This window comes from Coregonus lavaretus (genome assembly GCF_964263955.1).
Source record: "Coregonus lavaretus genome assembly, contig: HAP1_SCAFFOLD_527, whole genome shotgun sequence".
NCBI classification, from domain to species: domain Eukaryota; kingdom Metazoa; phylum Chordata; class Actinopteri; order Salmoniformes; family Salmonidae; genus Coregonus; species Coregonus lavaretus.
The window spans coordinates 144,588-167,500 of record NW_028165900.1 but is presented as its reverse complement, the minus strand read 5'-3'; the positions used below and the strand labels follow the sequence as shown (position 1 = coordinate 167,500).

The 22,913-nt window shown below is 44.8% G+C and overlaps 1 protein-coding gene across 1 annotated transcript in view; it reads left to right on the top strand.

Moving 5' to 3' along the window:
- ical1 (islet cell autoantigen 1-like) overlaps nt 1-22,913 on the top strand; it is a 77,940-nt gene that overhangs the window by 9,216 nt on the left and 45,811 nt on the right. Inside the window, exons 2-5 of the mRNA XM_084190510.1 lie at nt 6,156-6,215; nt 6,325-6,499; nt 21,841-21,913; nt 22,462-22,585. Coding sequence (XP_084046636.1) covers nt 6,208-6,215; nt 6,325-6,499; nt 21,841-21,913; nt 22,462-22,585 — 380 coding nt within the window. The 5' untranslated portion in view covers nt 6,156-6,207. The remainder of the gene's footprint in view (nt 1-6,155; nt 6,216-6,324; nt 6,500-21,840; nt 21,914-22,461; nt 22,586-22,913) is intronic.

The window sequence follows — 22,913 nt, the reverse complement described above, 5'->3', positions numbered from 1 at the left end:
TACCAGATATCCTGGTTGTTGCCATATGATAACCAGATATCCTGGTTGTTGCCATATGATTACCAGATATCCTGGTTGTTGCCATATGATTACCAGATATCCTGGTTGTTGCCATATGATAACCAGATATCCTGGTTGTTGCCATATGATAACCAGATATCCTGGTTGTTGCCATATGATAACCAGATATCCTGGTTGTTGCCATATGATAACCAGATATCCTGGTTGTTGCCATATGATAACCAGATATCCTGGTTGTTGCCATATGATTACCAGATATCCTGGTTGTTGCCATATGATTACCAGATATCCTGGTTGTTGCCAGATGATAACCAGATATCCTGGTTGTTGCCAGATGATAACCAGATATCCTGGTTGTTACCATATGATTACCAGATATCCTGGTTGTTGCCATATGATAACCAGATATCCTGGTTGTTGCCATATGATAACCAGATATCCTGGTTGTTGCCATATGATAACCAGATATCCTGGTTGTTGCCATATGATAACCAGATATCCTGGTTGTTGCCATATGATAACCAGATATCCTGGTTGTTGCCATATGATAACCAGATATCCTGGTTGTTGCCATATGATTACCAGATATCCTGGTTGTTGCCATATGATTACCAGATATCCTGGTTGTTGCCATATGATTACCAGATATCCTGGTTGTTGCCAGATGATAACCAGATATCCTGGTTGTTACCATATGATTACCAGATATCCTGGTTGTTGCCATATGATAACCAGATATCCTGGTTGTTGCCATATGATAACCAGATATCCTGGTTGTTGCCATATGATAACCAGATATCCTGGTTGTTGCCATATGATAACCAGATATCCTGGTTGTTGCCATATGATAACCAGATATCCTGGTTGTTGCCATATGATTACCAGATATCCTGGTTGTTGCCATATGATTACCAGATATCCTGGTTGTTGCCATATGATTACCAGATATCCTGGTTGTTGCCATATGATTACCAGATATCCTGGTTGTTGCCATATGATTACCAGATATCCTGGTTGTTGCCATATGATAACCAGATATCCTGGTTGTTGCCATATGATTACCAGATATCCTGGTTGTTGCCAGATGATTACCAGATATCCTGGTTGTTGCCAGATGATTACCAGATATCCTGGTTGTTGCCAGATGATAACCAGATATCCTGGTTGTTGCCATATGATAACCAGATATCCTGGTTGTTGACATATGATAACCAGATATCCTGGTTGTTACCATATGATAACCAGATATCCTGGTTGTTGCCATATGATAACCAGATATCCTGGTTGTTGCCATATGATAACCAGATATCCTGGTTGTTGCCATATGATAACCAGATATCCTGGTTGTTGCCATATGATTACCAGATATCCTGGTTGTTGCCATATGATTACCAGATATCCTGGTTGTTGCCATATGATAACCAGATATCCTGGTTGTTGCCATATGATAACCAGATATCCTGGTTGTTGCCAGATGATTACCAGATATCCTGGTTGTTACCATATGATAACCAGATATCCTGGTTGTTGCCATATGATAACCAGATATCCTGGTTGTTGCCATATGATAACCAGATATCCTGGTTGTTGCCATATGATAACCAGATATCCTGGTTGTTGCCAGATGATTACCAGATATCCTGGTTGTTGCCATATGATTACCAGATATCCTGGTTGTTGCCATATGATAACCAGATATCCTGGTTGTTGCCATATGATAACCAGATATCCTGGTTGTTGCCAGATGATAACCAGATATCCTGGTTGTTGCCAGATGATTACCAGATATCCTGGTTGTTGCCATATGATAACCAGATATCCTGGTTGTTGCCATATGATTACCAGATATCCTGGTTGTTGCCATATGATTACCAGATATCCTGGTTGTTGCCATATGATTACCAGATATCCTGGTTGTTGCCATATGATTACCAGATATCCTGGTTGTTGCCATATGATAACCAGATATCCTGGTTGTTGCCATATGATAACCAGATATCCTGGTTGTTGCCAGATGATAACCAGATATCCTGGTTGTTGCCAGATGATTACCAGATATCCTGGTTGTTGCCATATGATAACCAGATATCCTGGTTGTTGCCATATGATAACCAGATATCCTGGTTGTTGCCATATGATAACCAGATATCCTGGTTGTTGCCAGATGATTACCAGATATCCTGGTTGTTGCCATATGCTAACCAGATATCCTGGTTGTTGCCATATGATAACCAGATATCCTGGTTGTTGCCATATGATAACCAGATATCCTGGTTGTTGCCATATGATAACCAGATATCCTGGTTGTTGCCAGATGATAACCAGATATCCTGGTTGTTGCCAGATGATTACCAGATATCCTGGTTGTTGCCATATGATAACCAGATATCCTGGTTGTTGCCATATGATAACCAGATATCCTGGTTGTTGCCATATGATTACCAGATATCCTGGTTGTTGCCATATGATTACCAGCTATCCTGGTTGTTGCCATATGATAACCAGATATCCTGGTTGTTGCCATATGATAACCAGATATCCTGGTTGTTGCCATATGATAACCAGATATCCTGGTTGTTGCCAGATGATTACCAGATATCCTGGTTGTTGCCAGATGATTACCAGATATCCTGGTTGTTGCCAGATGATAACCAGATATCCTGGTTGTTGCCATATGATAACCAGATATCCTGGTTGTTGCCATATGATAACCAGATATCCTGGTTGTTGCCATATGATAACCAGATATCCTGGTTGTTGCCATATGATAACCAGATATCACCCCATTGATTTTTCCAAAATCCTAGATCGGAAGAACAAGCATGAGTCTCTTGTAGAATGTAAAAGTCTACATTAAACCGTTTGCAATACAGGAAAATAGCCTTATGTTTTAGTAAATTACAAATACCCCTGACATTAATTGAACAAAGAGATAAAGACATAAAGTTCAACCAACAACCTTGTTATGCTATTATAAGCTTTTCCCAAGGATATGGAACACAAAAGGATTTACATCCCATTATTTAACCCCTCCAACAAAAAACGACAAAATACTGGTCATAAAGTTACCAAAGTAACAAGGGGGAGACATTGTGTAGACCTTACAATAAGCAGTTATTCACCAATAGTTAGTGTTTAGTTGACCAGTTTTCAGGTCAGCCTTTTCTTATTCAAGTGTTTGTGTCCATGTGTTTTCCTATAAAAGGCTGCTTTTCACCTGGCAGTTAAGCAGTGTTTAACCATATCAGTTCTGTCCCAGTTAGACTCTGGCTCTCGCTCAAATGATCTGATTTGGCCGCATTTCTTTCCCATCGATGATCACTCTTGCACCAACAAAAAAATGCCTTTCGAGCTGCAGCCACCATCGGCCACAGTTTCTCCCGTGTCACTTTGTCCGCAGAGGTCAGATCCTCCGTGAACCTCCAGTTTTGCTTGATGAAGAACTCACAGTTCTTTGCTCGCCTCCAGAGAAGATCCTGTGTAGATCTGTTGGTGAACCGGATGATTGTTGTCCTTGGAACTCTTGTTTTGATCCTTGAGTCTTCCCAAATGATGAACGATGTTCACATTTTCCTGAAGTTTGGCTTTTGATTCGGGAATGACAGCTCCACAGATGTCAACAACTCTGGGTTTGATGTCCTCATTTAAAAAAAAGTAATTTTAGCAGACGCTCTTATCCAGAGCGACTTACAGTTAGTGAGTGCATACATTATTATTATTTTTTCATACTGGCCCCCCGTGGGAATCGAACCCACAACCCTGCCGTTGCAAACGCCATGCTCTACCAACTGAGCTACATCCCTGCCGGTCATTCCCTCCCCTACCCTGGACGACGCTGGGCCAATTGTGCGCCGCCCCATGGGTCTCCTGGTCGTGGCCGGCTACGACAGAGCCTGGATTCGAACCAGGATCTCTAGTGGCACAGCTAGCACGGCGATGCAGCGCCTTAGACCACCCGCCAGCTCTGGAATTCCATGGAGCCTCAGGTTCCACCTGGTATCTCTCTGGAATTCCATGGAGCCTCAGGTTCCACCTGGTATCTCTCTGGAATTCCATGGAGCCTCAGGTTCCACCTGGTATCTCTCTGGACTCCATGGAGCCTCAGGTTCCACCTGGTATCTCTCTGGACTCCATGGAGCCTCAGGTTCCACCTGGTATCTCTCTGGAATTCCATGGATCCTCAGGTTCCACCTGGTATCTCTCTGGAATTCCATGGAGCCTCAGGTTCCACCTGGTATCTCTCCGCATCATTCACCTTTTGCTCGAGTTCAGCCACCTTCTTTTCATTTTTCTGGCAGATAACTTCCACCTTCTTCATGTCACTTTTGAGGGTGTTCACTTCTCCAGAGATAAAGTCAACAGATTTGTTTATGGCCTCAGTTTTCATGGTATTCCTCCTAACCATGTCCTCCAAGCCATCTGCCCTTTCATCCATTTTAGCTGTCAAAAGCATCACAATATTGTTTTGCATCTCAAGAAGTGACATGCCCTCTTGCCCTCATCTTTATCCCCTGGGGCTTGACTGGAGTGTCGGGGTCGTAACGTAATGGCCTGAGCTGGTGTTGTATCTAAAAAATGATGCTAATCTTTGCTGTGAGACCAAGGAGTCCGCTTACACTGTACTTTGATTATAAAGGTTTATTTATATCACAAGATTTCAGCATAAGTTTACAGACGTCTGCAGGCATCTGGAGACCAACGACCCAAAATAATAAGTTGTTCTGACCTCCTTTGTCTTAACTGTGGTATTTATATCCTATGCCCTATGTAACATAATATGGGTGTTTTCCCATAAACCAATCCCAGGACTGCACCTAACAGACTCCCTCGGCTTTAGGGTGCCCCTATAGAGCTACTCTCCAGATGCTCCCTTAAGCTGAGTCAACATCCTCTAAAACCACTTGAAACCATTAGCAAAGTCATAAAGTGTTTAAACACTACACTGGGGACTGGTTGGGCGCAGGTTGTCAGCATTGTTGTCCGTGCACACCACATTTTCATCACCCACAGCAGTATTTCCCCCACAGTTACATTCTGAAGAGGAGTACCCAAGACCAAACCACCTGTTAATTGTCCATCTGATGATTTCTCCGTTTCTTTTCTTTTGGTTCTGGTCGTGGAAGTTTCCATGTAGACAAGCTAGTTTTTGAGCTAGCTGATCTGGCTATCTAGTTTTGTCGCTAACTTAAGAGTTTTAGAGGTGAATAACTTGCAGAAAGTAATCAATGACTTTGGTAAACAAACTCGATCATATTCAAACAGGGTTTTATGACCTTAGAAATGACCGAATGGTCATATATGGGCATCTGCACTGATCGCCATCTTGCGTGCGCCCCGTAATGGACAGTTATTTCACCTGTTTATTTTAATACCACGGCCACAGCAGTTAACCTGTCAATAAGCGCGTGCCCGCACCCTTTTAATACCACGGCCACAGCAGTTAACCTGTCAATAAGCGCGTGCCCGCACCCTTTTAATACCACGGCCACAGCAGTTAACCTGTCAATAAGCGCGTGCCCGCACCCTTTTAATACCACGGCCACAGCAGTTAACCTGTCAATAAGCGCGTGCCCGCACCCTTTTAATACCACGGCCACAGCAGTTAACCTGTCAATAAGCGCGTGCCCGCACCCTTTTAATACCACGGCCACAGCAGTTAACCTGTCAATAAGCGCGTGCCCGCACCCTTTTAATACCACGGCCACAGCAGTTAACCTGTCAATAAGCGCGTGCCCGCACCCTTTTAATACCACGGCCACAGCAGTTAACCTGTCAATAAGCGCGTGCCCGCACCCTTTTGTATTTTTGCCTACTGAAGAAGTTTTGCACCACAACCACCACAACAACGACCTCTCGTATCTTGGCAACGAGCTAAGGCTATCTTACAGTGTGGGGATAAAACAATACGCATCTGATTTGCACCACAACCACCACAACAACGACCTCTCGTATCTTGGCAACGAGCTAAGGCTATCTTACAGTGTGGGGATAAAACAATACGCATCTGATTTGCACCACAACCACCACAACAACGACCTCTCGTATCTTGGCAACTAGCTAAGGCTATCTTACAGTGTGGTGATACAACAATACGCATCTGACATTCACAATGTTCTCAATCTCCACTATTTCAGGCTGTGTGTTGATGTCACAGAACAACCGGAACAGAACAGAGCTGAAGATTAGATGGACGGGTATGAAGCAGCTAATCATTACTTAAGTCACCGTCTTTAAAAGTGTTAAATCAGTTAAAGAAGATGCCTAAGCTCTAATCTAGGGGAAACCCTGACCACGCCCCTCCAGGTTAGCAGGTGAGATGCTGAGTGGTGGCCGGGCGTTGCTAGGCGACGACAGCTCGGTCATGGCCCGCATGCAGAAGAAGTTCTGGAAGACGAAGCAGGTTCTGATCAAGGCCACAGGGAAGAAGGAGGATGAGTACGTGGTGGCTTCTGATGCCGACCTCGACGCCAAGCTGGAGGTAGGACGCTGACCTCTAACCTCTAACCCTAACGTGGTGGCTTCACCCACTGTTAAACCCCTAACCCTAACGTGGTGGCTTCACCCACTGTTAAACCCCTAACCCTAACGTGGTGGCTTCACCCACTGTTAAAACCCTAACGTGGTGGCTTCACCCACTGTTAAACCCCTAACCCTAACGTGGTGGCTTCACCCACTGTTAAACCCCTAACCCTAACGTGGTGGCTTCACCCACTGTTAAACCCCTAACCCTAACGTGGTGGCTTCACCCACTGTTAAACCCCTAACCCTAACGTGGTGGCTTCACCCACTGTTAAACCCCTAACCCTAACGTGGTGGCTTCACCCACTGTTAAACCCCTAACCCTAACGTGGTGGCTTCACCCACTGTTAAACCCCTAACCCTAACGTGGTGGCTTCACCCACTGTTAAACCCCTAACCCTAACGTGGTGGCTTCACCCACTGTTAAACCCCTAACCCTAACGTGGTGGCTTCACCCACTGTTAAACCCCTAACCCTAACGTGGTGGCTTCACCCACTGTTAAACCCCTAACCCTAACGTGGTGGCTTCACCCACTGTTAAACCCCTAACCCTAACGTGGTGGCTTCACCCACTGTTAAACCCCTAACCCTAACGTGGTGGCTTCACCCACTGTTAAACCCCTAACCCTAACGTGGTGGCTTCACCCACTGTTAAACCCCTAACCCTAACGTGGTGGCTTCACCCACTGTTAAACCCCTAACCCTAACGTGGTGGCTTCACCCACTGTTAAACCCCTAACCCTAACGTGGTGGCTTCACCCACTGTTAAACCCCTAACCCTAACGTGGTGGCTTCACCCACTGTTAAACCCCTAACCCTAACGTGGTGGCTTCACCCACTGTTAAACCCCTAACCCTAACGTGGTGGCTTCACCCACTGTTAAACCCCTAACCCTAACGTGGTGGCTTCACCCACTGTTAAACCCCTAACCCTAACGTGGTGGCTTCACCCACTGTTAAAACCCTAACCCTAACGTGGTGGCTTCACCCACTGTTAAACCCCTAACCCTAACGTGGTGGCTTCACCCACTGTTAAACCCCTAACCCTAACGTGGTGGCTTCACCCACTGTTAAACCCCTAACCCTAACGTGGTGGCTTCACCCACTGTTAAACCCCTAACCCTAACGTGGTGGCTTCACCCACTGTTAAACCCCTAACCCTAACGTGGTGGCTTCACCCACTGTTAAACCCCTAACCCCTAACCCCTAACCCCTAATATAAATATCTGGGTGTCTTTTTGGACAGTAAGCTTCAGTGGAGTAAATGTACAGACCAGATCTACAAAAAGAGCCAACAGAGACTGTACTTTCTAAAAAAGTTGGGTTCTTTTAATATAGACTGTACTATATTGACTCTGTTTTACAAATCCTTTATTGAGAGTATTTTAACTTTTTGTATTGTTTGTTGGTTTGGCAATGCCACTGTCAGTCAGAGAAACATGCTGAGAAGGATTATTACCACAGCAAGTAAGGTACTTGGAGTCAAACAGACAGGCCTGGATGAGATCTTTAAGGTCAGGGCCCTCCGTAAGGCTCACAAAATCATTTTAGACCCAAGTCACCCCCTGTACCTGGACTTTGAATTACTCCCCTCTGGGCGTAGGTATAGGGCACCCCTCAGCAGGAAAAATAGAACGAGACAATCATTTGTGCCAGGTGTGATATCCCTCTTAAATAGCTCGGGCAAATGTTCCCATTGACCCCGTAAGGCCAGCAGGCTAGTCTTTGTTTTAAATGTTTTAAATGTTTTATTTCTTATTTCTTACTTTTATTGGTGCGTGACTGTTATTGAAAGTTGTATTGTCAATCTTGTTTTGTATTTAACGCCACTTTAAATGTGTACATGACACTGCAACAAAATTTCCCCATGAGAACAATAAAGTAAGTAAGTAAGTTTTAAAAAAAACCTAACGTGGTGGCTTCACCCACTGTTACTCAGTCAGAGAGAGTGAGAGTCTCAAGCGTTCTGTTTCCTCTCCAATTCTCTCTCTGTGTTACTAACTGTTGTCTGGATCAGAGTAGAATAGGTCTGCAGTTCTGTCTGTATAGTACATTAGCAGGTATAACAGGAGGTCTGCAGTTATGTCTGTATAGTACATTAGCAGGTATAACAGGAGGTCTGCAGTTCTGTCTGTATAGTACATTAGCAGACAGGTATAACAGGAGGTCTGCAGTTCTGTCTGTATAGTACATTAGCAGGTATAACAGGAGGTCTGCAGTTCTGTCTGTATAGTACATTAGCAGGTATAACAGGAGGTCTGCAGTTCTGTCTGTATAGTACATTAGCAGGTATAACAGGAGGTCTGCAGTTCTGTCTGTATAGTACATTAGCAGGTATAACAGGAGGTCTGCAGTTCTGTCTGTATAGTACATTAGCAGGTATAACAGGAGGTCTGCAGTTCTGTCTGTATAGTACATTAGCAGACAGGTATAACAGGAGGTCTGCAGTTCTGTCTGTATAGTACATTAGCAGGTATAACAGGAGGTCTGCAGTTCTGTCTGTATAGTACATTAGCAGGTATAACAGGAGGTCTGCAGTTCTGTCTGTATAGTACATTAGCAGGTATAACAGGAGGTCTGCAGTTCTGTCTGTATAGTACATTAGCAGACAGGTATAACAGGAGGTCTGCAGTTCTGTCTGTATAGTACATTAGCAGACAGGTATAACAGGAGGTCTGCAGTTCTGTCTGTATAGTACATTAGCAGACAGGTATAACAGTAGTTTGTCTTTATGATTAGATCAGCTTTGTGCTGCAGCCAGGGATCAGATGGCCTCATACAACCTGACTCTTTGCTTTGAGAGTTTTCCCTGTGGAATCACACTATGAAGGCTTTTTGTAGTTTCTTATCAATGTGTCTCTGTCTTTCTGTCTCTGTCTTTCTGTCTCTGTCTCTGTCTTTCTCTGTCTTTCTGTCTTTGTCTGTCTTTCTGTCTTTGTCTCTGCCTCTGTCTTTCTGTCTCTCTCTGTCTTTCTGTGTCTCTCTGTCTTTCTATCTGTCTCTGTGTGTCTCTGTATTTCTCTCTCTTTCTTTATTTCTTTCTTTCTTTCTTTCTTTCTTTCTTTCTTTCTTTCTTTCTTTCTTTCTTTCTTTCTGTCTCTCTCTGTCTTTCTGTCTCTGTTTCTGTCTTTCTGTCTTTCTCTACCGCTTTCTGTCTCTGTCTTTGTCTCTGTCTTTCTCTGTCTTTCTGTCTTTGTCTGTCTTTCTGTCTTTGTCTCTGCCTCTGTCTTTCTGTCTCTCTCTGTCTTTCTCTGCCTCTGTCTTTCTGTGTCTCTCTGTCTCTGTCTTTCTCTGTCTCTGTCTGTCTTTGTTTTTCTTTGTTTTTCTCTAGTCCGAATCAAGAGGCATGCACACCATATACCGCTTCCAAGTATATTACTCGCTAACGTTCAGTCCCTGGAAAATAAAGTAGATGAGCTCAGGGCGAGGATCTCCTTCCAGAGAGACATCAGGGATTGTAACATACTCTGTTTGACAGAATCATGACTGTCTCTGCATATACTGTCCCCGTCCATACAGCCATCTGGGTTCTTAGTACATCGCACAGTCAGGAATAAAGAACTCTCCGGGAAGAAGAAAGGCGGAGGTATATGTTTCATGATTAATTACTCTTGTGATAACGTACAGGAATTCAAGTCCTTTTGTTTACCCAACCTAGAATACCTCCCAATGAAAGCCGACACTATTACCTCCCAAGATCATTTTATTCAGTTATCTTCACAGGTGTGTATATTCCCCCTCAAGCCGATACCACGACGGCCCTCAAGGCACTACACTCAACTTTGTGCAAACTGGAAACCACATATCCTGAGGCCGCATTTATTGTAGCTGGGGATTTTAACAAATCAAATTTGAGGAAAACGCTACCGAAGTTCTATCAACACATTGCCTGTAGTACTCGTGCCCATTGTTACTCTCCCTTCCTACAAGGCCCTCCCCCGACTCTCCCTGCAGCAAATCAGATCACGACTCCATTCTGCTCCTCCCTTCCTATAGGCACAAACTCAAACAGGAAATACCTGTGCTAAGGTCTGTTCAACGCTGGTCTGACCAATCGGAATCCATGCTTCAAGATTGTTTTGATCACGCGGACTGGGATATGTTCCGGGTTGCCTCTGAGAATAACATTGACGTATACAATGACACGGTGATTGAGTTAATCAGGAAGTGTATAAAGGATGTTGTTCCCACTGTGACTATTAAAACCTACCCAAACCAAAAACCGTGGATAGATGGCAGCATTCGCGCAAAAACTGAAAGCGCGAACCACCGCATTTAACCACGGCAAGGAGACTGGAAATATGGCAGAATACAAACAGTGTAGCTACTCACTCCGCAAGGCAATCAAACATCAGTATAGAGACAAAGTGGAGTCGCAATTCAACGACTCAGACACAAGACGTGTGTGGCAGGGACTCCAGACAATCACGGATTATAAATGGAGAACCAGCTCCGTCGCGGACACCGACGTCTTGCTCCCAGACAAGCTAAACACCTTCTTCGCACGCTTTGAGGATAACACAGAGTCACCGACGCGGCCAGCTACGAAGGACTGTGGGCTCTCGTTCTCCGTGGCCGACGTGAGTAAGACATTTAAGCGTGTTAACCCTCGCAAGGCTTCCGGCATCCCTAGCCACGTCCTCAAAGCATGCGCAGACCAGCTGTCTGGAGTGTTTACGGACATATTCAATCTCTCCCTATCCCAGTCTGCTGACCCCATTTGCTTCAAGATGTCCACCATTGTTCCTGTACCCAGGAAAGCAAAGTGGGTGTACTCCCTGTTCACCCATGACTGCGTGGCCACGCACGCCTCCAACTCAATCATCAAGTTTGCAGACGACACAACAGTAGTAGGCCTAATTACCAACAATGACGAGACCGCCTACAGGGAGGAGGTGAGGGCTCTGGGAGTGTGGTGCCAGGAAAATAACCTCTCCCTCAACGTCAACAAAACAAAGGAGCTGATCGTGGACTTCAGGAAACAGCAGAGGGAGCACCCCCCTATCCACATCGACGGGACCGCAGTAGAGAAGGTGGAAAGCTTCAAGTTCCTCGGCGTACACATCACTGACAATCTGAAATGGTCCACCCACACAGACAATGTGGTGAAGAAGGCGCAATAGCGCCTCTTCAACCTCAGGAGGCTGAAGAAATTTGGCTTGGCCCCTAAGACCCTCACAAACTTCTACAGATGCGCCATTGAGAGCATCCTGTCAGGCTGTATCACCGCCTGGTACGGCAACTGCACCGCCCGCAACCGCAGGGCTCTCCAGAGGGTGGTGCAGTCTGCCCAACGCATCACCGGGGGCACACTACCCGCCCTCCAGGACATCTGCAGCACCCGATGTCACAGGAAGGCCAAAAACATTATCAAGGACATCAACCACCCGAGCCACGGCCTGTTCACCCCGCTATCATCCAGAAGGCGAGGTCAGTACAGGTGCATCAAAGCTGGGACCGAGAGACTGAAAAACAGCTTCTATGTCAAGGCCATCAGACTGTTATATAGCCATCACTATCCGGCCTCCACCCAGTACCCTGCCCTGAACTTAGTCACTGTTACTAACCGGTTACTCAACTCTGCACCTTAGAGGCTGCTGCCTTATGTACATAGACATGGTATCACTGGTACATTTAAATAATGGAACACTGGTCACTTTAATAATGTTTACATCCTTTTAAACTAATTTCATATGTATATCCTGTATTCTAGTCAAGTCCATCCTATTCAACTATTGCTGTATACAGTCGTGGTCAAAAGTTTGAGAATGACACAAGTATTGGTCTTCACAAAGTTTGCTGCTTCAGTGTTTTTAGATATTTTTGTCAGATGTTACTATGGTATACTGAAGTATAATTACAAGCATTCCATAAGTGTCAAAGGCTTTTATTGACAATTACATTAAGTTTATGCAAAGAGTCAATATTTGAAGTGTTGACCCTTCTTTTTCAAGACCTCTGCAATCCACCCTGGCATGCTGTCAATTAACTTCTGGGCCACATCCTGACTCATGGCAGCCCATTCTTGCATAATCAATGCTTGGAGTTTGTCAGAATTTGTGGGTTTTTGTTTGTCCACCCGCCTCTTGAGGATTGACCACAAGTTCTCAATGGGATTAAGGCCTGGGGAGTTTCCTGGCCATGGACCCAAAATGTCGATGTTTTGTTCCCCGAGCCACTTAGTTATCACTTTTTCCTTATGGCAAGGTGCTCCATCATGCTGGAAAATGGACAGTTATTGTTCGTCACCAAACTGTTCTTGGATGGTTGGGAGAAGTTGCTCTCGGAGGATGTTTTGGTACCATTCTTTATTCAAGGCTGTGTTCTTAGGCAAAATTGTGAGTGAGCCCACTCCCTTGGCTGAGAAGCAACCCCACACATGAATGGTCTCAGGATGCTTTACTGTTGGCATGACACAGGACTGATGGTAGCGCTTACCTTGTCTTCTCCGGACAAGCTTTTTCCGAATGCCCCAAACAATCGGAAAGGGGATTCATCAGAGAAAATGACTTTACCCCAGTCCTCAGCAGTCCAATCCCTGTACCTTTTGCAGAATATCAGTCTGTCCCTGATGTTTTTCCTGGAGAGAAGTGGCTTCCTTGCTGCCCTTCTTGACACCAGGCCATCCTCCAAAGGTCTTCGCCTCACTGTGCGTGCAGATGCACTCACACCTGCCTGCTGCCATTCCTGAGCAAGCTCTGCTCTGGTGGTGCCCCGATCCTGCAGCTGAATCAACTTTAGGAGATGGTCCGGGCGCTTGCTGGACTTTCTTGGGCGCCCTGAAGCCTTCTTCACAACAATTGAACCTCTCTCCTTGAAGTTCTTGATGATCTGATAAATGGTTGATTTAGGTGCAATCTTACTAGCAGCAATATCCTTGCCTGTGAAGCCCTTTTTGTGCAAAGCAATGATGACGGCAAGTGTTTCCTTGCAGGTAACCATGGTTAACAGAGGAAGAACAATGATTTCAAGCACCACCCTCCTTTTAAAGCTTCCAGTCTGTTATTCTAACTCAATCAGCATGACAGAGTGATCTCCAGCCTTGTCCTCGTCGACACTCTCACCCGTGTTAACGAGAGAATCACTGACATGATGTCAGCTGGTCCTTTTGTGGCAGGGCTGAAATGCAGTGGAAATGTTTTTTGGGGATTAAGTTCATTTTCATGGCAAAGAGGGACTTTGCAATTAATTGCAATTCATCTGATCACTCTTCATAACATTCTGGAGTATATGCAAATTGCCATCATAAAGACTGAGGCAGCAGACTTTGTGAAAATTAATATTTGTGTCATTCTCAAAACATTTGACCACGACTGTACAGTGCCTTGCAAAAGTATTCATCCCCCTTGGCGTTTTTCCTATTTTGTTGCATTACAACCTGTAATTTAAATGGATTTTATTTGGATTTCATGTAATGGACATACACAAAATAGTCCATATTGGTGAAGTGAAATGAAAAAAATAACTTGTTTAAAAAAACTCAAAAATATAAATAACGGAAAAGTGGTGCGTGCATATGTATTCACCCCCTTTGCTATGAAGCCCCTAAATAAGATCTGGTGCAACCAATTACCTTCAGAAGTCTCATAATTAGTTAAATAAAGTCCACCTGTGTGCAATTTAAGTGTCACATGATCTCAGTATATATACACCTGTTCTGAAAGGCCCCAGAGTCTGCAACACCACTAAGCAAGGGGCACCACCAAGCAAGCGGCACCATGAAGACCAAGGAGCTCTCCAAACAGGTCAGGGACAAAGTTGTGGAGAAGTACAGATCAGGGTTGGGTTATAAAAAAATATACGAAACTTTGAACCTCCCACGGAGCACCATTAAATCATTATAAAAAAATGGAAAGAATATGGCACCACAACAAACCTGCCAAGAGAGGGCCGCCCACCAAAACTCACGGACCAGGCAAGGAGGGCATTAATCAGAGAGGCAACAAAGAGACCAAAGATAACCCTGAAGGAGCTGCAAAGCTCCACAGCGGAGATTGGAGTATCTGTCCATAGGACCACTTTAAGCCATACACTCCACAGAGCTGAGCTTTACGGAAGAGTGGCCAGAAAAAAGCCATTGTTAAAGAAAAAAATACACAAACACGTTTGGTGTTCACCACAAGGCATGTGGGAGACTCCCCAAACATATGGAAGAAGGTACTCTGGTCAGATTAGACTGAAATTGAGCTTTCTGGCCATCAAGGAAAACGCTATGTCTGGCGCAAACCCAACACCTCTCATCACCCCGAGACCACCATCCCCACAGTGAAGCATGGTGGTGGCAGCATCATGCTATGGGGATGTTTTTCATCGGCAGGGACTGGGAAACTGGTCAGAATTGAAGGAATGATGGATGGCGATAAATACAGGGACATTCTTGAGGGAAACCTGTTTCAGTCTTCCAGAGATTTGAGACTGGGATGGAGGTTCACTTTCCAGCAGGACAATGACCATAAGCATACTGCTAAAGCAACACTTGAGTGGTTTAAGGGGAACATTTAAATGTCTTGGAATGGCGTAGTCAAAGCCCATCTTAATCTTTTCTTTTAATTGGCAAGTCTGAGATATGGCTTTTTCTTTGCAACTCTGCCTAGAAGGTCAGCATCCCGAAGTCGCCTCTTCACTGTTGACGTTGAGACTGGTGTTTTGCGGGTACTATTTAATGAAGCTGCCAGTTGAGGACCTGTGAGGCGCCTGTTTCTCAAACTAGGCACTCTAATGTATTTGTCCTCTTGCTCAGTTGTGCACCGGGGCCTCCCACTCCTCTTTCTATTCTGGTTAGAGCCGGTTTGCGCTGTTCTGTGAAGGGAGTAGTACACAGCGTTGTACGAGATCTTCAGTTTCTTGGCAATTTCTCGCATAGAATAGCCTTCATTTCTCAGAACAAGAATAGACTGACGAGTTTCAGAAGAAAGTTATTTGTTTCTGGCCATTTTGAGCCTGTAATCGAACCCACAATTGCTGATGCTCCAGATACTTAACTAGTCTCAAGAAGGCCAGTTTTATTGCTTCTTTAATCAGCACAACAGTTTTCAGCTGTGCTAACATAATTGCAGAAGGGTTTTCTAATGATAAATTAGCCTTTTAAAATGATAAACTTGGATTAGCAAACACAACGTGCCATTAGAACACAGGACTGATGGTTGCTGATAATGGGCCTCTGTACGCCTATGTAGATATTCCATTAAAAATCAGCCGTTTCCAGCTACAATAGCCATTTACAACATTAACAATGTCTACACTGTATTTATTTTAATGGACAAAAAAAATGCTTTTCTTTCGAAAACAAGGACATTTCTATGTGACCCCAAACTTTTGAACTGTAGTGTATATATATATACTCCGACATTGCTCATCCCTATATTTCTATATTTCTTAATTCCATTATTTTACTTTTAGATTTGTGTGTCTTGTTGTGAATTGTTAGATACTACTGCACTGTTGGAGCTGGGAACACAAGCATTTGTCTATACCTGCGGTAACGTCTTCTAAATATGTGTATGTGACCAATACAATGTGATTTGTGTGTGCCTCTGCATCTATCTCTACAATGGTGCTAGAAGATGGTTTATTAGCCAGATGGGATCTTGGTTACAGAGGGTAGAGATGAAGGGGTTACAGCTCCTCTCTGGTCTATTAGACTGGTCAGGGGGGTGGACATCTAACAGACAGATGGGATCTTGGTTACAGAGGGTAGAGATGAAGGGGTTAAAGCTCCTCTCTGGTCTATTAGACTGGTCAGGGGGGTGGACATCTAACAGACAGATGGGATCTTGGTTACAGAGGGTAGAGATGAAGGGGTTAAAGCTCCTCTCTGGTCTATTAGACTGGTCAGGGGGGTGGACATCTAACAGACAGATGGGATCTTGGTTACAGAGGGTAGAGATGAAGGGGTTAAAGCTCCTCTCTGTTCAGTTAGACTGGTCAGGGGGGTGGACATCTAACAGACAGATGGGATCTTGGTTACAGAGGGTAGAGATGAAGGGGTTAAAGCTCCTCTCTGGTCTATTAGACTGGTCAGGGGGGCGGACATCTAACAGACAGATGGGATCTTGGTTACAGAGGGGTCTATTAGACTGGTCAGGGGGGCGGACATCTAACAGACAGATGGGATCTTGGTTACAGAGGGGTCTATTAGACTGGTCAGGGGGGTGGACATCTAACAGACAGATGGGATCTTGGTTACAGAGGGTAGAGATGAAGGGGTTAAAGCTCCTCTCTGGTTAGACTGGTCAGGGCGCGGCCATCTAACTCTGGGTTAATAAGGAACCATATGAAACCATGTGTTTGTCAGTATAACTAAAGGCATGGAGGAAGGATTATGTTGAATAAGTCAGAAAAGGCTCCGGTCTATAGATATATGGATGGAATCAGTGCAGTAGATGGATATGGGCTCCGGTCTATAGATATATGGATGGAATCAGTGCAGTAGATGGATATGGGCTCCGGTCTATAGATATATGGATGGAATCAGTGCAGTAGATGGATATGGGCTCCGGTCTATAGATATATGGATGGAATCAGTGCAGTAGATGGATATGGGCTCCAGTCTAGATATATGGATGGAATCAGTGCAGTAGATGGATATGGGCTCCGGTCTATAGATATATGGATGGAATCAGTGCAGTAGATGGATATGGGCTCCGGTCTATAGATATATGGATGGAATCAGTGCAGTAGATGGATATGGGCTCCGGTCTATAGATATATGGATGGAATCAGTGCAGTAGATGGATATGGGCTCCGGTCTATAGATATATGGATGGAATCAGTGCAGTAGATGGATATGGGCTCCGGTCTATAGATATATGGATGGAATCAGTGCAGTAGATGGATATGGGCTCCGGTCTATAGATATATGGATGGAATCAGTGCAGTAGATGGATATGGGCTCCGGTCTATAGATATATGGATGGAATCAGTGCAGTAGATGGATATGGGCTCCGGTCTATAGATATATGGATGGAATCAGTGCAGTAGATGGATATGGGCTCCGGTCTAGATATATGGATGGAATCAGTGCAGTAGATGGATATGGGCTCCGGTCTATAGATATATGGATGGAATCAGTGCAGTAGATGGATATGGGCTCCGGTCTATAGATATATGGATGGAATCAGTGCAGTAGATGGATATGGGCTCCGGTCTATAGATATATGAATGGAATCAGTGCAGTAGATGGATATGGGCTCCGGTCTATAGATATATGGATGGAATCAGTGCAGTAGATGGATATGGGCTCCGGTCTATAGATATATGGATGGAATCAGTGCAGTAGATGGATATGGGCTCCGGTCTATAGATATATGAATGGAATCAGTGCAGTAGATGGATATGGGCTCCGGTCTAGATATATGGATGGAATCAGTGCAGTAGATGGATATGGGCTCCGGTCTATAGATATATGGATGGAATCAGTGCAGTAGATGGATATGGGCTCCGGTCTATAGATATATGGATGGAATCAGTGCAGTAGATGGATATGGGCTCCGGTCTATAGATATATGGATGGAATCAGTGCAGTAGATGGATATGGGCTCCGGTCTATAGATATATGGATGGAATCAGTGCAGTAGATGGATATGGGCTCCGGTCTATAGATATATGGATGGAATCAGTGCAGTAGATGGATATGGGCTCCGGTCTATAGATATATGGATGGAATCAGTGCAGTAGATGGATATGGGCTCCGGTCTAGATATATGGATGGAATCAGTGCAGTAGATGGATATGGGCTCCGGGTCTATAGATATATGAATGGAATCAGTGCAGTAGATGGATATGGGCTCCGGTCTATAGATATATGGATGGAATCAGTGCAGTAGATGGATATGGGCTCCGGTCTATAGATATATGGATGGAATCAGTGCAGTAGATGGATATGGGCTCCGGTCTATAGATATATGGATGGAATCAGTGCAGTAGATGGATATGGGCTCCGGTCTATAGATATATGGATGGAATCAGTGCAGTAGATGGATATGGGCTCCGGTCTATAGATATATGGATGGAATCAGTGCAGTAGATGGATATGGGCTCCGGTCTAGATATATGGATGGAATCAGTGCAGTAGATGGATATGGGCTCCGGTCTATAGATATATGGATGGAATCAGTGCAGTAGATGGATATGGGCTCCGGTCTATAGATATATGAATGGAATCAGTGCAGTAGATGGATATGGGCTCCGGTCTATAGATATATGGATGGAATCAGTGCAGTAGATGGATATGGGCTCCGGTCTATAGATATATGGATGGAATCAGTGCAGTAGATGGATATGGGCTCCGGTCTATAGATATATGGATGGAATCAGTGCAGTAGATGGATATGGGCTCCGGTCTATAGATATATGGATGGAATCAGTGCAGTAGATGGATATGGGCTCCGGTCTATAGATATATGGATGGAATCAGTGCAGTAGATGGATATGGGCTCCGGTCTATAGATATATGGATGGAATCAGTGCAGTAGATGGATATGGGCTCCGGTCTATAGATATATGAATGGAATCAGTGCAGTAGATGGATATGGGCTCCGGTCTATAGATATATGGATGGAATCAGTGCAGTAGATGGATATGGGCTCCGGTCTATAGATATATGAATGGAATCAGTGCAGTAGATGGATATGGGCTGAGAAAAGCAAATAGTCTGATGTGGTTAGAGAGAATGACATTTAGAGGTGAAGTAGATTCAAACTAAATCCCACCAGGTGAGTATTGGGCCCAAGAGAGAACGGGACACTTTCTAACCCTAACCTTTCCTTTCTACCTTATCCCCAACCCTTCCCTTCTACCTTATCCCCAACCCTTCCTTTCTACCTTATCCCCAACCCTTCCTTTCTACCTTATCCCCAACCCTACCCTTCTACCTTATCCCCAACCCTTCCCTTCTACCTTATCCCCAACCCTTCCTTTCTACCTTATCCCCAACCCTACCCTTCTACCTTATCCCCAACCCTTCCCTTATACCTTATCCCCAACCCTTCCCTGGGTTTCCTCCAAACACAGTGTACTGAACTGAACTGGTCCTGAATTATGTTGCCATGACCACAAGACAGATGGGCTTTCTATCTCCTGTGACTTGTTTTCTGCTGGATGACAGAAAAGAGGGAGGGAGTGAGAGATGTTGTTTCAGAGTAACTAGGCTACTGAGTGCTACTGAAACAGAGAGAGACAGAGAGAGATGTTGTTTCAGAGTAACTAGGCTACTGAGTGCTACTGAAACAGAGAGAGACAGAGAGAGATGTTGTTTCAGAGTAACTAGGCTACTGAGTGCTACTGAAACAGAGACAGAGAGAGATGTTGTTTCAGAGTAACTAGGCTACTGAGTGCTACTGAAACAGAGACAGAGAGAGATGTTGTTTCAGAGTAACTAGGCTACTGAGTGCTACTGAAACAGAGACAGAGAGAGATGTTGTTTCAGAGTAACTAGGCTACTGAGTGCTACTGAAACAGAGAGACAGAGAGAGATGTTGTTTCAGAGTAACTAGGCTACTGAGTGCTACTGAAACAGAGACAGAGAGAGATGTTGTTTCAGAGTAACTAGGCTACTGAGTGCTACTGAAACAGAGACAGAGAGAGATGTTGTTTCAGAGTAACTAGGCTACTGAGTGCTACTGAAACAGAGACAGAGAGAGATGTTGTTTCAGAGTAACTAGGCTACTGAGTGCTACTGAAACACATAGAGACAGAGAGAGATGTTGTTTCAGAGTAACTAGGCTACTGAGTGCTACTGAAACAGAGACAGAGAGAGATGTTGTTTCAGAGTAACTAGGCTACTGAGTGCTACTGAAACACAAAGAGACAGAGAGAGATGTTGTTTCAGAGTAACTAGGCTACTGAGTGCTACTGAAACACATAGAGACAGAGAGAGATGTTGTTTCAGAGTAACTAGGCTACTGAGTGCTACTGAAACAGAGACAGAGAGAGAGATGTTGTTTCAGAGTAACTAGGCTACTGAGTGCTACTGAAACACATAGAGACAGAGAGAGATGTTGTTTCAGAGTAACTAGGCTTCTGAGTGCTACTGAAACAGAGACAGAGAGAGATGTTGTTTCAGAGTAACTAGGCTACTGAGTGCTACTGAAACAGAGACAGAGAGAGAGATGTTGTTTCAGAGTAACTGGGCTACTGAGTGCTACTGAAACAGAGACAGAGATAGATGTTGTTTCAGAGTAACTAGGCTACTGAGTGCTACTGAAACAGAGACAGAGAGAGATGTTGTTTCAGAGTAACTAGGCTACTGAGTGCTACTGAAACAGCAGAGACAGAGAGAGAGATGTTGTTTCAGAGTAACTAGGCTACTGAGTGCTATTGAAACACAGAGACAGAGAGAGAGATGTTGTTTCAGAGTAACTAGGCTACTGAGTGCTACTGAAACAGAGAGACAGAGAGAGAGATGTTGTTTCAGAGTAACTAGGCTACTGAGTGCTACTGAAACACAAAGAGACAGAGAGAGATGTTGTTTCAGAGTAACTAGGCTACTGAGTGCTACTGAAACAGAGACAGAGAGAGATGTTGTTTCAGAGTAACTAGGCTACTGAGTGCTACTGAAACAGAGACAGAGAGAGATGTTGTTTCAGAGTAACTAGGCTACTGAGTGCTACTGAAACACAGAGACAGAGAGAGAGATGTTGTTTCAGAGTAACTAGGCTACTGAGTGCTACTGAAACAGAGACAGAGAGAGATGTTGTTTCAGAGTATCTAGGCTACTGAGTGCTACTGAAACACAGAGAGACAGAGAGAGATGTTGTTTCAGAGTAACTAGGCTACTGAGTGCTACTGAAACAGAGACAGAGAGAGATGTTGTTTCAGAGTAACTAGGCTACTGAGTGCTACTGAAACACAAAGAGACAGAGAGAGATGTTGTTTCAGAGTAACTAGGCTACTGAGTGCTACTGAAACACAAAGAGACAGAGAGAGATGTTGTTTCAGAGTAACTAGGCTACTGAGTGCTACTGAAACACAAAGAGACAGAGAGAGATGTTGTTTCAGAGTAACTAGGCTACTGAGTGCTACTGAAACACAAAGAGACAGATAGAGATGTTGTTTCAGAGTAACTAGACTACTGAGTGCTACTGAAACAGAGACAGAGAGAGAGAGATGTTGTTTCAGAGTAACTAGACTACTGAGTGCTACTGAAACAGAGAGCTACTGTAGTGTTGATACCTGATTGTTCTTTCTCTGTCTGTCTGTCTGTCTGGACCCACTGTTACTGGCTGGTTGTATCTCTGTATATTACAGAATGTTTTACTGTATGTTTAACCCTAACCCTAACCTGTTGTCTGTCTGTCTCCAGTTGTTCCACTCAGTCCAGACCTCCTGCACTGAGCTGCTGAAGGTGATTGAGAAATACCAGCGGAGGATCACACGTGAGTGACCCCTTTTACTATGGTTACCACTTGATTAAAGACAGACCAGGAAATGGACAGAGGATCGTACTGTTCTATTCACTGAGAACCCCACTCTCCCTCCCTATGGGTTTCAGACCAGGAAATAGACAGAGGATCGTACTGTTCTATTCACTGAGAACCCCACTCTCCCTCCCTGTGTGTTTCAGACCAGGAAATAGACAGAGGATCATACTGTTCTATTCACTGAGAACCCTACTCTCCCTCCCTGTGGGTTTCAGACCAGGAAATAGACAGAGGATCATACTGTTCTATTCACTGAGAACCCCACTCTCCCTCCCTATGGGTTTCAGACCTGTCTCAGGAGGGTTAGGGTTAGGTTATGTTGAGGTTGGGTTAGGGTTATGTTGAGGTTTGGTTAGGTTATGTTGAGGTTGGGTTATGTTGAGGTTGGGTTATGTTGAGGTTGGGTTATGTTGAGGTTGGGTTATGTTGAGGTTGGGTTAGGGTTATGTTGAGGTTGGGTTATGTTGAGGTTATGTTGAGGTTGATGACATTCCTGTTTCCAGACCTGTCTCAGGAGGAGAATGAGTTGGGGATGTTCCTGAGGGTCCAGGCGGAACACGACCGCACCAAGGCTGGCAACATGATGGACGCAACCAGCAAGGCCCTGTGTTCCTCGGCCCAGCAGAGGTCAGAACCACCCCTAACCCTAACCCAAGGCCCTGTGTTCCTCGGCCAAGCAGAGGTCAGAACCACCCCTAACCCTAACCCAAGGCCCTGTGTTCCTCGGCCCAGCAGAGGTCAGAACCACCCCTAACCCTAACCCAAGGCCCTGTGTTCCTCGGCCCAGCAGAGGTCAGAACCACCCCTAACCCTAACCCAAGGCCCTGTGTTCCTCGGCCCAGCAGAGGTCAGAACCACCCCTAACCCTAACCCAAGGCCCTGTGTTCCTCGGCCCAGCAGAGGTCAGAACCACCCCTAACCCTAACCCAAGGCCCTGTGTGCCTCGGCCCAGCAG